Raw genomic sequence first — 17,793 nt, forward strand, 5'->3', positions numbered from 1 at the left:
AAGGGTGTTATATTCTGAAACCAATTAAATTCTTTTTTAAAAAACGATTCAACTGAAATTTTATTCTTGTTCACCAATAACACTGCCTCTTTCCAAACTAAACACTACTTTTTAAAAATTTTTCTTGATTTGCAGAATATGTTTGTGTCCGTAACAGCTTATCTAACTAGTTTAAAGCATTCTTCGGTGTGTACAACATGAAAAGATAAGAGACTTGAAATGTGGAGGAAGTAAGATCAGCAAAACAAACAGGCAACCTACAGAATGGAAAAAATATTTACAAATCATATATCTGACAAGGGGTTACCAGCCAAAATATAAAAATAACTCATGTAATTCAACAGCAAAAAATAAACAAGCAGTCCAACTGAAAAAGGGGCAGAGGATCGATCTTTCCAAAAATGATATACACATGGCCAACAGGTATATGGAAAACCTCACCTTTCATCAATCACCAGGGAAATGCAAATCAAAACCACAATGAGGTATCACCTCACACCTGTAAGAATGGCTATGTGAAAAAGTCTAGAAATAAAAATTGTTGGCAAGGATGTGGAGACAAGAGAATCCATGTCTGTACTGTTTGTGGGGATATGTTGATAAATTGGTACAGTCACTATGAAAAACTATATAGAGCCTCCTCAAAAAATTAAAAAATAGAACTATCATATGATCCAACAATTCTGCTTCTCAGTATTTATCTGAAGAAGATGAAAACACTAATTTGAAAAGATTTCTATACCCCCATGCTCGTTTCAGCATTACTTGTAATAGATAAGTCATAGAAACGACCAAAGGTCCACAGATGGATGAACAGATAATGAAAATGTGACATATATGTACAATGGAATATTACTCAGCCATAGAGAATAAAACCTTGCCACTTCAATAACGTGAATGGACCATGAAAACATTATGCTAAGTAGAATCAGACAGAAAATGATAAATATATTATCTTACTTATATGTGGAATAGAAAAAAACAGAAACACCAAGGTCAAGAATATAGAGAACAAATTATTAACTGTCTAAGGCAAGAGGGTGGTCCAAATAGGGGCTCTAAAGGTACAAATTTCTACTTCTAAAGTCATGAGGATACAATGTGCGGCATGATGACTAGAGTTAATAAACTTTATTGCATATTTCAAATTTCAAAAAAATTAGCTAGGAGAACAAATCTTAAAAGTTCTGACCATGAGAAGAATAAATTTTATGTACAGTGACAGATGTTAACTGGACATACTGTGGTGATCATTGTGCACTGCGCTCTTGTGTGTGCTCAGTCACTCAGTTACACCCAACTCTTTGTGCCTATGGACTGTGTAGCCCACCAGGCTCCTGTCTCTGTCCATGGGATTTTCCAGGCAAGAATGCTGGAATGAGTTGCCATTTCCTTCTCCAGGGGATGTTCCCAACCCAGGGGTCAAATATACGTCTCCTGCATTGGCAGGCGGATTCTTTAGCACTGAGCCACTTGGGAAGCCCCTTCATTTTGCAGTATACAAATATCAAATCACTGTACTGTACACTTTAAATTAATACAATGTTTATATCAATTATACTGCAACTAAAAAATGTGAAAATAGGGAATTTTGTTATCTATCCTAATAGAAACTTAGAAATCTAAGAATGCAGACAGGCAATATGACATCAGAATTACATCCTGACACAATGTGTCTAAGTACTCTCCATGACCTTCAGACCCTGCTGAATATGGCCTTTGCCTGTTTTTCTAACCAGTCTCACAGCCCTTTCTCCCTCATGGACTTTTCTCAGGTCCAGGAATACAGTGCCTCACCTGGATTTATATGTTCTCTTCCCATAGCTTGAAATACTCACATGCACACCCCATAATGATCCTTCTAATTCCTAGCTATCACTCAGATTTCACATTTTCCCTGGCCTCCAGAACTGTTATATTTCCCTTGAAATGCCTTCACAGCAATCTATTCTTCTTTAAAACTGTCATACTTCCTCAACAGATTCTGAGTAGAAACTATATGCCCAGGTCTAGTATGTTCAATAATACAGCAAATGTTCAATATGTGTTTGATAATATTCATCAAGAATTTATATGCCAAGTACTCTAAGTACTTTTATAAGCCTAGCAACTAACACAGAGAAGGCAATGGCACCCCACTCCAGTACTCTTACCTGGAAAATCCCATGGACGGAGGAGCCTGGTGGGCTGCAGTTCATGGGGTCGCACAGAGTCGGACATGACTGAAGCGACTCAGCAGCAGCAGCAGCAGGAGCAGCAGCAACAAACAAGACTGGGAAGTGATAGGATTAGTAATCATATTTTAAACATAAGATGCCAAGGTCTAAAGATGCTGCTGCTGCTGCTAAGTCGCTTCAGTCGTGTCCGACTCTGTGCGACCCCATAGAAGGCAGCCCACGAGGCTCCACCATCCCTGGGATTCTCCAGGCAAGAACACTGGAGTGAGTTGCCATTTCCTTCTGCAATGCATGAAAGTGAAAAGTGAAAGTGAAGTCGCTCGGTCGTGTCAGACTCTTAGCGACCCCATGGACTGCAGCCCACCAGGCTCCTCCATCCATGGGATTTCCAGGCAAGAGTACTGGAGTGGGGTGCCACTGCCTTCTCCCTAAAGATGCTAAAAAATACTAAAAATAAAATTCGCAGATAAAACTGGGATTCAAATCAGTGTCTAGTCTGACTCCAGGGCCTTTCCTAACCACTACTTCATACAGCCTCCTAGTAACAATGGAAAGAGCACAGGACTTAGCATTCAGGGACAGCTACTTACTAGCTGTGTAACTTTGGACATGTTCAACCCTTTGAGTCTTAAGTTTTCTTGCATTTTTAAGAAAGGGACAAAAACATCAGTCTCACAGGGTCAGTTGGATGAAGTGTACCTTAAGGACCTGGCTTAAAGGAATCCCTTAATGCATAATAATTGAATCTGATCTCAGGAAGATAATCAAAAGTAGTATTAAGTAATAAAAAAGAAGAAAGTATATATTCACCTAGAATCACAATTGTCCGAATGGCATGAAACTCCCCAAGAAAATTATGGTCATATACTTATTTTTGACATATACCTACAGCTGTGATATTTTAAGTATTAAGAGCTACACAAAGTTAGGCCACATGTCATGATCTTAGTTTTTTTTATATACAAAGTTATGCTTAAGCATATAGTTAAGAGAAAAATGCTTTTGGTAAATGGATTACTGCATATTCATATCCTCCATGACCCAACTGAAAAGGTAAAAGACTGAATACATTCACATGACAAAGCAGGACTGAAGTTCAAACATTTAAATATAAAGTAAAAATATCAAAGACACAGTAGAAAACAACCCAGTAGAAATAAAAAGGCAAATCTAAATGAAACCAAAGACTGCACAGGAAGGACAAGCCAGAAGAGAACGGAGGAAGGTAATGGGGCTAGAAGGCCCTGTATTGTTGACAGTATCTGAGCCACTGATTAATGTTATTTCTAAGCAGATTAACCAAATCCCAACTGTTCTACATCAGGTCCTTTCTCTAAGCCTGTCCTCCCTCTGACCAGCAAATAAAGAATAAATTAAAATTTTAAACACACAAATAAAACAGAAGGAAAAAGCCCACCCACACAAAACAGAAATGTACCAAGTGACAATTCACCCTAATTTCCTATTCTTTCCTTTCATTCTGTGCCTCTACTAAAATGATAACATGACAAAGCTGACAAGTAAAAACAGAGGAGAATTAGCTCTTCTGTGTAATTTTTAAACCACAGCAGGAAGCCATCCACTGTCAGCAATAGGTGGTGCAGTACTGGAGATCATCACAGGAGTGGGAGGGCGTAAAGAGACGGTGCAGGCGGAAGGTTATTTCTGTCCCAGAGGCAGGAAGAACTCTTAACCTTCTGATGCTTTTCCTTATCATAACCTTCTCCATAGCAACCACAGAATTGCAGTGGCAAGAAAGAGATGAGAAGATAAAAAATACATAGGTTATACATGTGTGTGCACACACACACACACACTCTTACATATAAATCCTGCAAAACTGCAGAATTCAGTAATGGTTTTTTAAAATATTACACAGTCCTTTATAATCTCATATTTCTGTGGAAGATTAACCACTAAAAAATAGAACTAAGCAAGCATGGTATGCTTGTTTTTCTTTGGCACTTATATTTGGCAACTTATTTATAGCACTTCACAACAGATTTAATCTCTAAAATGAGCCTATTTAACTAAAAAAAAAATTTTTTTTTGAGGTTTAACAGATGTCCCAATGTTTGGTCCAGAAGAACAAGCGTTTACCTCACCTACTATTCCTAAATAAGAGTGTTATGACAGTAGTGTAAGATTGTGACTTTGTGTCCATTGCACATTATACAGGAGTGAAAAGTTTAAAACTAGAAAAACCAGAAAATGAGAAAAGCTTACTCCACTGCCAAGGGCTCTTATGCAGGTAAAAGCAAGAAAGGACTACAGTCATTCTTTGGGAACCAACTTGCCCTAGTTTGCAGTCACTGTTCGCCTATTCTGGCTTAACTTTGACATTCAAGTTCAGGATTAACGGAGGTACATAAAGCATCAGGTTTCATCATGAAGAGGTCCTGCACCCAGGCAGCTGTCAGGAAGCATGATGTCATCAGAAAAAAGTATGGCATCCCAGAGCACCACTGCCTAGAAAGGAAAAGAAGTTTTAGGGTTGCAATGGGAATGACAATGTTAGATGAATGAGTGTCCCCTGCAAGACCTACTCCTTTGAGGAACAGACTGTATTATACATCTTCTCACTGCTGCCATTCCTACTCTCTGGGTACCTCTTAAAACCTACACTAGAATTCAGCAGGTCTCCCCATGAGGAATTTTGGGATGTTTTCTCACCAGTAGGTTCTCTGACTAAACAGTGAAGTCTTATTTACTGGCTCAGTTCAGATATTTACATCCAGTAATTTGCATGTCACAGGAAGATAAATTTTTATGGATCCCCTTATTAAAATATAGGGAAAGGAAAGGCAATAAAGGATTTGGACAATACAGGTTAAATGGATGAGGAATAGGGAGAAAGTATGTTAATGAAAGGTATATTGTTATTAAATAGCAAAGAGTATCACTAATTCTTTCTAGGCATAAGAAGGGAACTAAGCCAGAGTACTGGTGTGTGTGGTGGGCAGAAGACAGGGGAGGCGGGGGAGAGAAGGACGAGGCACTGGCTGGGGCCCAGGGTCTGGGAAGCATGGGAGAACCACACTCTTCATGCTCCACTCGGCCCTAAGGCTCACGGGAGCCCTGGCTGACCACATTTTACATGTTAATTCAGGCAGCCAACCAAATGCCAGGCACCAGGACGAGTGGCAAACATGAGACACAGTTGCTACCCTCACGGAATCTACAATCTAGCAGAAATACAGCTGTCAATCAACCAAACACAACAGTGATAAATGGTATACAGAAGACATGCACTTTTGATTCTCTCAGCCTATGTACAGTGCCGAGTCCTCAGGTCTCAGGAGAAATATCATGGAAGCAGGGCTGACTCATGGTCTGCAACTGCCTCACAAGAGCCCAGATGGTAAACCGGAGGGCACGACTCTTCCCTGGAGTCCTAGGACTATGTGCCCAGCGCAGAGAGTGTGTGGGCGCCCACTCTGGTTATCCAGCCCTTCCAGAGCTGCCTCAGGTTCAGAGACGATTTCAGTTGAATTTTGATCAAACGACATTCAGAGGAAGCCCAGACAGGCTGGTCGAGGGGTGTTTCCTTTGGCATGAGAAAAAATGATGGTGAACTGGAGACTCTGAGCAGGAGAGATAAAACTTGCCGCACAGCTGCCACTTCTCTACAAAAATTAAGCGGCTCCCTGAGAATAATGGCTTTAGAGTGAAATTTCTCCAGCCCCACTGTAGTCATAAGGAGACAATCTGCATACAAGAACATACGTGCTTTTACCGACTTCTAAGGCAAAGTGCTCTGAAAATTATAAACCACGCTCAGATAAGGTAATACAACAACTTTTACAACATGAGTAATACGTTCCTACCATGTGATTCTTAAATTTCTTCGCTCGTTTTCTCCCTTCCCCAAACAGCTTCCGGTTGGAGACTAGAAGCAGCAGCAGCTCCAGGCCCTAACAACTTACCCTTGTATACTGCATACCATCTTAAGTCCCGAACCCAAGAAGGCTGCTCCCCCAATGCTCTATGAGCTGGACAAAGAGTTTCACATCATTCCAACGTAATCCTTCAGACAATTCCTTGGCTATTCAAATTTGTGATTTTCAGATTCAGTCACACAAAAGGAGACTACTAGGAGCAAAATGGCTTTTGACTGAATAATTAAAAACCATAGGAGCACCGGTGTACATGTGTGTCTATACACACATACACACACGCGAACATATACATATACACAAACAATCTGAAAATTTGGAGATAAAAATCAGTTACCTGGATTGGATACCCCAAAAAAAGAAAAAGGAACAGTATTAATAAAACTGCATGAATAAAGTAGCTGCTAAGCTGAAGATTAGGAGAAAAATAAGACTGCCACATTACCTACAATTTTCAAATGATTAAATTTTTTCCCATGGCACACAAAAAAGGAGAAACTGGAGGCCATTGTCAACCTAGTTTCCTAATGAAAATAATCTTCAAAGGAAACATCTTTATCTCACTTCTCTCCTTGAAGCCAGACTCCAGTAGGGACCATCACCTCATCAGAGAAGTGATCAATAAAGGGGAAAGTGACTCTGAGGCCAGAGGTCCAACAATCCCCACTCTGAGTAATCCACTCCTCAATTACAAGGTTATGACCAGTCTCAACATTACATCTCAAGTTATGTGTGTCTGTATAAAACACTAACAACAGACAAAAATGCCTGAAGAATGAAGGCCGAATCAGATCAACAGCTCAACTTAAAGTCCATTAGTTATTCTACTTAAGACAATCATTTCCTTGCTTTTTAAACTTTTTATTCTATACTGGAGTATAGCCAATGAACAATGTCATGACAGTTTCAGGTAGACACCATAGGGACTCAGTCATACATATACATCTATCCATTCTTCCCCAAACTCCTCTCCTACCAGGCTGCCACATAACATTGAGCAGAGTTGCCTGTGCTATTAGTAGGACTTTGTTGGTTATCCATTTTATATAGAGTAGGGTGTACATGTCAATTCCACACTCCCATCTCTCCCACCCCCATTCTTTCACCCATGGCAACCATAAATTCTCTAAGTCTGTGAGTCTATCTCTGTTTTATAATAAGTTCACTTGTATCATTTTAGACTCAGCATATAAGAGAGATGTCATATGATATTTCTTTCTCTGTCTGACCTCACTCCAGCATGACAATACCTAGGTCCATCCCATGTTGCTGAAAATGGCATTCTTTCTTTCTTTTTTAATGTCTGAGTAATATTCCATTATATATACATATGTACACCATGTTCTTTATCCATTCCTCTGTTGATGGACACTGAGACTGCTTCCATGTCTTGGCTATAGTAAACAGTGCTGAAATGAACACTGGGGTGCCTGTATTCTTTAAGACTATGTTTTTCTCTGGGTATATGCCCAGAAGTGGGATTGCAGGGTCATATGGTAGCTCTATTTTTGGTTTTTTTAAGGAACCTTCATACTGTTCTCCATAATGGCTGTGCCAATTTACATTTCCACCAACACTGTAGGACAGTATTTCCTATTTTTTAATTAGGAGCGGATAGGAATAGGCTTCTCCAGATGCCCATACACCAATATTTAGTGGCAAATGTTCTTAGACAAAACTGTCACTGTGCCAACTGAGATGGGAACATGGTCTGGAAGAAAAAACAATCAATTCAGGCAATATCTTTGAGGTTTGACAAAAATGACACTCTCTCACCAATCTAGTGGTGGGGTGGTACACTTACTCAGTTGGCTTTTAAATCAAAGAGTGGTCTACAAATAGTTTCTCAATTTTATAAACTGAAGCTTAAAGAAAAAAAGCATTTAAGCTGTACAGACTGCTTCAATCTTATCTTATTTACTAGCTTTCATTTCCCAGTTGTTTTAAGCTTAGGGAACTCTGAGACTGCTATTCCTACCTACAGTGAATTTTCTGTTCCTTAAAGTATCAGTCACCCAAACTGTATTCAGAAACCAAATCAGTGACCAGACGGCATTTGCCATCGTTGCTCTTCTGTCTTCTTTCATTAAGAGTCTCTTGAAAGTGTTTATTTTGGATGGCTTTGTGTGCCACCCTTTATGTGCCATTCCCTACAGAGCTCACAGATTCTTTAACTTTTCATGTAAAAGTAAAGGTAAATCCTAGATCACAGTGGCATTTTAATGTTCCATTTTTCATTTGAAGTTTTTCAGAATTTAAGAGTAGAAAGTGACCTTAAATATCATCTAATCCAATCCATTTATTTCATAAATGAAAAACTTCCCCCACAACAGGGAAATCACAGGTCTGAAATCACCGTTAGTACTAGAGCTGAAGGCCCAGTTCAGTGTCTTTTCCACCATATCAGATTTATCGTACAAAAGACAGAAAAGGAAATACCCAGGAATAAATCTCAAATATTTATAAATAAGAAGTCTGAAATTTATGTTTCTTTATCTTTTGCACTGTTATTTATTTCACTATTCATTTGGACATTTACCAAATGATGGATGATAGAACGAAAGAAAATGACTGTGAAATCAGCCCATTCTAATAATTTCTAGGAAACGACATTAAAATTGGTAGTTTAAATAATTTCAATTATCTATGTTTCATGTCTCCCTACCTTCTAACGTATCAGGTCAGAATCCTCATGAAAACATTATTAAATATTCTCTAAATTAGAAAATGAAACATTAGTATTAATGTTTCTGCGTGAATTCAAACAAAACAGATGTTTGAAAACTTACTCTATCATAGGGAAAATACAAAAGCTTTTTGGCTATAATTAATACCAGAATATTCCATTTATGATGATCTCATTACACTGTATAAAAATCCAAATGTATTTTTAAAAGTTCTATAACTATTTTGAGAGTTGAATTCAGTAAAAAGTATAAAGCATAAAATATATAAATGCCATGTACCATAGTTATATGCAGCTGAATCTGGTTATGTTACTGTAAAGATAAGTTCTGTTACAAGTTAGAAGTAACTCAACAGCTGTTTAAGATATAAAAGTATGATTATACTAGATCAACACCTGGTCTAGATTCTGTAAATGAAGCTTAGTATAATGTACAATTAAAACATAGCATACTTTTGGATAAAGCCAATGATACTACTTGAAATGGTTAGGATAAAGCTGTTGCCAACTATTAGTAAAAAAAAAAAAGTATATATTTTATATATATATATATAATTTCTACTACCAGCCATAAAAGACCAAACAGTATCATACTCTCCCTCTCATTGTGCACAAACAGCTATAAAACAGAGCAAAATACATGAAGCAGTTGTTTTCAGAACTTGGAAAAGGGGCATCAGAACTGTAGCAAGGTGAGTCCCATGACGATCCCAGTCTCCTTCCTGGAGGCTGGCTCATCCTAGACTTAGTGAAGACAAATTGAGTACAAACAGAACACAGCACACTCCTTAAGCTAAGAAGGCAGACACTCAAATTCGGGGCTGCTAAGGTGGGTGGAATTTGTGGAATAAGTCTTTAAAAGCTGTAAAAAGAGAGTAAAGCTGTAAAAATAATGAGTTCCAAATTCTACACAGGGTTCCCCTCAAGTCTTTGGCTGAAGACGAGCTGTGCGTACAAAAGGCGTGTTTCAGTGCAACTCAAGAAAGAAGAGCTTCTGGGGAGACAAAAAGAGATAGTGCAGGCTGAGACAGTCCAGAAGGTTATGGCTCAGGCCTAGATGAGCCTGTTTCCAGATCTCAGAATCTAAGGGCAAACAGCATGGAGCCCAGGAGGCCAGCTGATAGAATCAAAAATCAACGGACAACGGTGGGCAGTTTGGGTGGTCCAGACATTCTAGGAGGCATGAGAGGAGGTTGCTAAAGCCTCTGCAATTAAGAAGTCTTGGGGTGGGAGGAGAGGCACCAACAGGAGTGCCACTGTGTTGCCATCTGGACAGATTTCACAGCCTTCTGTTGTACAGCCCATTTCAGATGGGCTGGTTTGCAACTAACAGTATATATTCACTCAAGTAAAATTCTTTAATGAAAAATATATTGTCTCCAAAGCCCAGAAAGATGTTTAGCCTATTTGAACATTTGTGGGTGCTGCAAGAGCCATGAGCTGCTTCTTGACAGTGTCAGAGACAGAGTGGCTCTCAGCTTATCAAACAATTTTCAGGATTGTTAACCAAGGTTGCAGGGCCCTGCACTATGTGTGGGGCAATGGCCCATGTCCTTTGTATTAGAATGTCCTGAATAAGTGCGTGAAGTGGACCTCCCTGGAGGAGAATGTCACCAAGGCAATGTCATACTTGTGCTTTTGTAGAAAGCTGGATGTGGTTACGATCTTGCCCGCAAAGTCTGTGTGCAATAATAGGACTAATGATGGACCCTGAGGAGAGCTGGCCAGAGGTGTACTATCTCCCTTCAAAGATAGAGGCATACTACACTGCAGAGGCTGTTGAAACAGACTCTGAACAACACATATTAGCCAAATCTCCAACTGTAAGCTGTTGATTAGATGGAGTCAGTAATCTCCATAATATTCGGAGGGGAGGCCTTAACAGGTAGGATCATGGTTCAAAGGTTATGACAATCCACTGCAAGGCATTCATTCTATCTGAGTTTAAAAACAGGTCAGATTGCACTGTTAAAATGTGTTAACTAAAAAGGTACAAAGCATCACCCTTTCTCTTAAAAGGTCTTATATATATGGGTTTTAGTTCTTGAGGGCTTTATTCTCATTTACATTGGGCAATATTAGCTATTTTAATCAAGAGGTGGGGAGAAATTCAAGGAAATCCTATATTTCCAAGCCAACTGTAAGTGCCAAAAATGTAATTCAATGTATCATTCATTGGGTCAAAGCATTCATGCTAATCTCAGGATATTTGGGGGCAATAAATGCTATGACCATGGGGAATTTAGGCAAGGCATTAATTCCAATGTGAACAGTAAGACATGCCTTTTTTTCTCTATTATATATCTGGTAATTTCTCTAAGAGTATAAGGGGTACTTTATTAAAATTTAACAGGATCCCCATGTTCAGGCTTACCTTGTTTAAATTTATAGGATCCTCAGGAATAACCATAATTTGAGCCCCAGCATCAATTAAGACATGAAGTGAAAGTGCCTTTCAGCAGATATTAAAGTTAATTCAGAACTTATGTTGTAGAGGCGCAAAAGTCAATCAGCCTTTTTATCTTTTCATTAAATTCTTTCAGTAAACTTTGGATTTCCAATTGGGCCAAACTGAGGATCTCTGATTCAGTTTTTATTTCTTTCCCATGTATCCAGGTATCTGTTTAATGACTTTTTTCAGTGATTCCTAACATACTTCAGGGAGATTCTCTCCACCCTGCTCGAATTTTCTTCCCCCAGAGTGCCTTAAAAAAAGTATAATCAAGGTGAAGGCTCTTCCCCATGGCAATGATGGGTCAGATTTGAATTAACCCCTTGGCTTTCTCATGGAATGCCATAGGCGTTTTTCTCTATAATCCTGACATATTTGGAATGCAGCCAAACTAGTGCTTATAGGAAAATGTATAGCTCTGAATGCTTGTGTGATATCAGCAAATAACAAAATAAAGCAAATAAAATTTATAATCAGTTCAGTTCAGTCACTCAGTCGTGTTCAACTCTTTGCGACCCCATGGACTGCAGTACACCAGGCCTCCCTGTCCATCACTAACTCTTGGAGTTTACTCAAACTCATGTCCATTGTGTCAGTGATGCCATCCAATCATCTCATTCTCTGTAATAGTTACATTTATAATCAGGAACAAAATTAAAGAACAACAAATTTCTTTAAATTGACAGATTAGCAAGAAAAATTATTTACGAAAAGTAGATAAATCCAACACTCACAAATAAGATAAAATTAGCTATACTTCATATTTTAATCTAAAACTTTTGAAACATAAATATACAGAAAAATGCACATATCTCAAATATATGCCTCTGCATACTTCACCTCTTAGAGAAGGGATATAGTCACTTAATGTGAGTGTAATATATGAAATCGGGGCTTCCCTGGTGGCTCAGCTGGTAAAGAATCCGCCTGCAAAGCAGGAGACCTGGGTTCAGAAGATCCCCTGGAAAAGGGAACAGCCACCCACTCCAGTATTCTGGCCAGGAGAATTCCATGGACTGTATAGTCCATGGGGTTGCAAAGAGTCAGACATGACATAGAGACTTTCACTTTCACTATCTGAAATTAATTCACCAATAAAAATCAGTATATGTGGTACAGTCCTCAAACCCAAGGTTCAAAATAACTTAATTAGGTTGGAAGGTGAGGGGACAGTTGCCAATGAAAAAGCTTAATAAAGAGTCAGAAAACAAAGAATTCAGTCGGTTAAGTTGCTCAGTCATGTCCAACTTTTTGCGACCCCACAGACTGCATCACACCAGGCCTCCCTGTCCATCACCAATTCCAGGAGCTTGCTCAGACTCATCTCCATTGAGTTGGTGATGCTACCCAACCATCTCATCCTCTGTCGTCACCTTCTCCTATGTTCAATCTTTGCCAGCATCAGGGTCTCTTCCAATGAGTCAGTGCTTCACATCAGATTGGAGTTTCAGCTTCAACATCAGTCCTTCCAAAGAATATTCAGGACTGATTCCCTTTAGGATGGACTGGTTGGATCTCCTTGCAGTCCAAGGGACTCTCAAGAGTCTTCTCCAGCACCACAGTTCAAAAGCATCCATTCTTTGGTGCTCAGCTTTCTTTATAGTTCAACTTTCACATCCATACATGACTACTAGAAAAACCATAACTTTGACTAGACGGACTTCTGTTGGAAAAGTAATGTGTCTGCTTTTTAATATGCTGTCTAGGTTGGTCATAGCTTTTCTTCCAAGGAGCAAGCGTCTTTTAATTTCATGGCTGCAGTCACCAATCTGCAATTATTTTGGAGTGAAAAAAAACAGTCTCTCACTGTTCCATTGTTTCCTCATCTATTTGCCATGAACTGATGGGACCAGTTGCCATGATCTTAGTTTTCTGAATGCTGAGTTTTAAGCCAAATTTTTCACTCTTCTCTTTCACTTTCATCAAGAGGCTCTTTAGTTCTTCTTCACTTTCTGCCATAAGGGTGGTGTCATCTGTGTATTTGAGGTTATTGATATTTCTCCTGGCAATCTTGATTCCAGCTTATGATTCATACAGCCTGGCATTCGCATGATGTACTCTGCATATAAGTTAAATAAGCAGGGTGACAACGTACAACTTTGACGTACTCCTTTCCCTATTCGGAACCAGTCTGTTGTTCCATATATTTATTGAGTCAGGAATGGGAGTACAGATTTGTTCAGAAAAAACTGGTAATCCCCCACCCTCCAGGCACATATATTTGAGGCTACCAGCTCTTTCTAAAGAAACCATAGCCATACACATGCTCCCTCTATATTCTTCCTTTGTCTAAGGAGTAACATATGGGCTCTATCATGATTGGAAATAGAGATATAATCCCATCCACTAAGCTGAACAGCCCTAAGGAATCTATCTGTTACATCACCCCATCACCTGTTTAAGCTTCCTCCAGTTGTTTAACATAGTGAAAATTTTTCAAATCTTCATTAAATGATTAAAAGTGTTCTATTTCCCATTATACTTGGTAAAGCATTATTTGGGCAATAATAAACACTGGTTGCGGTCCATGGGGTCGCTAGGAGTCAGACACGACTGAGCAACTTCACTTTGACTTTTCACTTTCATGCATTGGAGAGGGAAATGGCAACCCACTCCGGTGTTCTTGCCTGGAGAACCCCAGGGATGGGGAAGCCCGGTGGGCTGCCGTCAGTGGGGTCACACAGAGTCAGACACGACTGAAGTGACTTAGCAGCAGCAAACACTGGTTACCAACACGAGATGCAGCATTATCATTATGACAGTAAAAATGTACAAGGCGATAAGCATTTTATAAATTCTATGAAGAATATTTAAGTTTCTCACTGACGTATTTTTCTGAGTTAGTGGGAAATACACATAAATGCAAACACATGTATACCCCAACTCAATTTTGCCATTCATCCCTGGAAAGACACTGGTAATGTATTCTTTGAAGTCCAGTGGGAAAAACCACCCTTTCCATTCCCCTAACCCTACAGAATTTTCTCCTCAACAAGATTCACTAATGTCCAAAGCCAACAATCACCAAAAAGCTTTCTTAAAAATACTTCAAAAACAAACGTATAGACGTCTGCTAAGGAGTGGATTAGTAGCTATAATGTAAAAGTCAACCAGAAGACAAACCTTCCGGTTCCATACTACTGTAAACTACTGGTCCACTGCCTCTGGCCTGACCATTTCTCATGAAGGCACATGTGCATATGTGGAAAGTAATGTGTGAATATTTTTATAAACCATTTGATCATTCTCCACAACAGAACTTTCTGTAATGACAAAACTGTTCTATATATACATTATCCAATATATTACTAGACACATGTTACTACTGAGCACTTGAATTGTAGCTAGTGAGACTGAGGAACTGAATTTTTATTTTAACTAATTTAATGTCCATGTATGACCAATGGGTAGCACAGTTTTAGGCTCTTATGTCTTTCTGTAAAGCTAAACTATTCATCATGCATATTTCCTCCATACCAGAGATTGCAAACAAGTGAGCCATGGACCAAACTTGGCTGAAAAATGGGTTTGGTTTGGTGATCACAGTATTTTATGCTCTTAATCTAAATTAAACACTTTCAGACAGGGTACTCTTCACTGGCCATTATAGCTAACATTTCTTGATTTCCGTAGACACATACACACAAAGATTAGACTTTGCTACTTATACAAAATGGAGTGGTATTATTTTTCTGATTTCTTTTCACAAAGCAGTGCACATTTATGTATTAGAAAGCTTCGTGATGTTTCTGTTTAAAATAATGATATTTTTAATATCATCTAGCCCTTTAATGAACACTAACAATGTATTAAGAACCATCCTAAGTTCACATGTAATAGATCAATCTTTACAGCCTTTAAATAAGTATTGTTACTATTAATATACAGATAAGAAAAGTGAGACAAAGAGGGCTTAAGTAATTTGCAATTCACTGCAAATAAATCACAGAGCCAAATTCTAAACATAAGAAGTGTGCCTCCAGAATCTAAGCATGCTCTTACTACCATGCTCTTCATGCCTTACAGATGAGTTTATTTCCTCCAATCATCACTTATTTTACAAGCAACGTATTTCAAACAAAGTTTTCAATGCAGTTACTAGTCACCTCTGTTTTACAGAGTAAAAGTAATTTCTACTTTGAAATAGCAACCACCTGCTAGGAGAGGTTTCAGAGGAAAGTGCCTTCTCTACCAGCCAGAGTAAAGGAATAGGTGGTTTTGTTACCAACCAGAAGAGGACTCAAGAAACCATTATTCCATTTTTTAGCTCTAAGAAAGGACATCACCAAATTTCCTTACCTTCCTACTTTCTCTGGGCTACTGAGGCTGTTACATATTTCTGGTTTGATTAGGAGACATTAGCAAAATGAGTGATGTTGGTAGTAGCTGTACAGCTCTTTTCCTAAAGTCAAAGGTACTGAAATCCAAAACTGGAAATTCAAAACAAAATGGAAATCATAAACTTAACATTACTTATTCTATAATCACTTGCAAGTCACTTCTTTCCTCAGAATCACAAATATTTCTGCAAACTCCTCTATAATATTTCACAAGATACGGAACTTTTAAAAAATTCAAAGTTGCATAAAAGAGGGGTTAAAGTTCACAACTCACCTTGCCACTGATGAAGATCATTGCTGTTCTTTAATGAAGGAAGAAGGGAGAAAAGTTGATAAATGTGGCAGTGGACCAGCATCCAGAAGCCATCACAAGTACCATCACTGTGGTCACTACTCATGCTTTTAAGAGGGAAAAGCAAGAGGGGATGTAGCTGTATTTTGTGATTAAACTTGGTAATTTCATTTTCCCCTTTCCTTACTTTATCACAATGTACACATAGATGTCTTATATGAGAGCCTAGGGATCTTGCAGTAAGCAGTGCATTAATCTCCAACATTCCAAATCAGTGAAAACCACAAAACGGGTGTTATAAGAGGAATCACCTCGCACTAGTCAGAAAGGTCAACATTAAAAAGAATCTGCAAGCGATAAACGCTGGAGAGGAGGTAGATAAAAGGGAACCCTCTGCACTATTGGTGGGATGTAAATTGATACAGCCACTATGGAGAACAGTATGGAGATTCCTTAAAAAACTAGAAATAAACTACCATATGACCCAGCAATCTCATTACTGGGCACATACCTTGAGAAAATATAAATGAAAAAGACACATGTACTCCAGTGTTCATAGCAGCACAATAGCTAGGACGTGGAAGTAAGCTAGATCTCCATCAATAGATGAATGGATAAAGAAATTGTGGTTCATATATACAATGGAATATTACTCAGCCAAACAAATGAACAAATTTGAGTCAGTTCTAGCGAGGTGGATGAACCTAGAGCCTGTTATACAAAGTCAGTCAGAAACAGAAAAATAAATACTTCATATTAATGCATATATATGGGATCTAGAAAAACGGTACTGGTAAACCTACTTGCAGGGAAGGAATGAGACTCAGGTATGGAAGAATGGACTTGTGGACACAGTGGGGGAAGGAGAGAGTGCAATGAATGGAAGAAGGTAGCATCGACATATATAGACTACCATGTGTAAAATAAACTGGTGAGAAGTTGCTGTATGACACAGGGAGCCCAGCCTGGATTCTGTGATGACCTAGAGAGGTGGGGTGGGGGCAGAGGGGAGGGAGGCTCAAGAGGAAGGTGATATATGTACAATCATGGCTGATTTGCATTTTTGTATGGCAGAAACCAACACAACATTATAAAGCAGTTTTCCTCCAATTAAAAATTAATCTTAAAAAAATAGCAAAAAAGGAGCAAAATAAAGAACATTATTACAAAGGGATATGTGCATATTCACAAAAGTAACCTCAAGAAATGAAAACATTTGAGAGCCATGATTGCTTCTGCCACTGGAATGATTCAAAAATGGAGAACACTAGATTTAAGTGCAATGAGTAAAAAGCTGAGTTAATGACAAAATCAGATGATGACCTGAAGGATTAATAAGCATACTTTAAAATAAATATTCTTCAACACCTTCACTATTACAAAAGACGTTATTATAACAGTAAAATGAAGTACAGATGAACAGAGAACAGATATTTATCATGGGTAAATTTTGTCCTTAGCGCTGAGTTAAGCATGGTGAGGAACACAAAAGCAGCAAATGAGGACTCCCTACATAAACAGAAGTAAACATCCCATTTCATATGTTCCAAGTGCTAACTCCCCTCTTTCCTCCCAGCAGTAATTTTACTTCTGCTGAATGCTATGGACTGCAGAGACACCTGCAAAATGTGTGCTGAGAGAGAGAACTCCACTTTACTAAAAAATAAAGTTGTATATACCAGATTTCACTGGATGTTAAAGATTGGAGGCAATGTCTGGATTAGGTAAGAAACGAAAACAGGCTATCTGCCCTCCGACATGTATGAAGATTTTTCTTTAAACAAGGAGTCAATTTTGATTCTATCTGGTTCTCTATCGTGAACTGCAGGCCATGGGGCTCTGCTTAGAGAAGATCCAAGCCCCTAGGTTAAGATGTCTGACTCAGATTACATACGCTGCCAGATGTCAGAAAAGGAGAAAACTGACAGGACTTAAAAATTCAATTCAACA

At 38.7% G+C, this 17,793-nt stretch overlaps 1 protein-coding gene across 3 annotated transcripts in view; it reads right to left on the bottom strand.

The window, feature by feature from the left end:
• IGSF11 (immunoglobulin superfamily member 11) overlaps positions 1-17,793 on the bottom strand; it is a 144,858-nt gene that overhangs the window by 46,895 nt on the left and 80,170 nt on the right. The window contains exon 1 of one of the 3 annotated variants that reach the window (XM_070788429.1): positions 15,826-16,375. The exons of the other annotated variants lie outside the window; for them this stretch is intronic. Coding sequence (XP_070644530.1) covers positions 15,826-16,108 — 283 coding nt within the window. The 5' untranslated portion in view covers positions 16,109-16,375. Of the gene's footprint in view, positions 1-15,825; positions 16,376-17,793 lie in introns of those variants that run through there. 3 annotated transcript variants of the gene reach the window in all.

This window comes from Bos indicus, chromosome 1 (assembly GCF_029378745.1).
Source record: "Bos indicus isolate NIAB-ARS_2022 breed Sahiwal x Tharparkar chromosome 1, NIAB-ARS_B.indTharparkar_mat_pri_1.0, whole genome shotgun sequence".
Taxonomy (NCBI): domain Eukaryota; kingdom Metazoa; phylum Chordata; class Mammalia; order Artiodactyla; family Bovidae; genus Bos; species Bos indicus.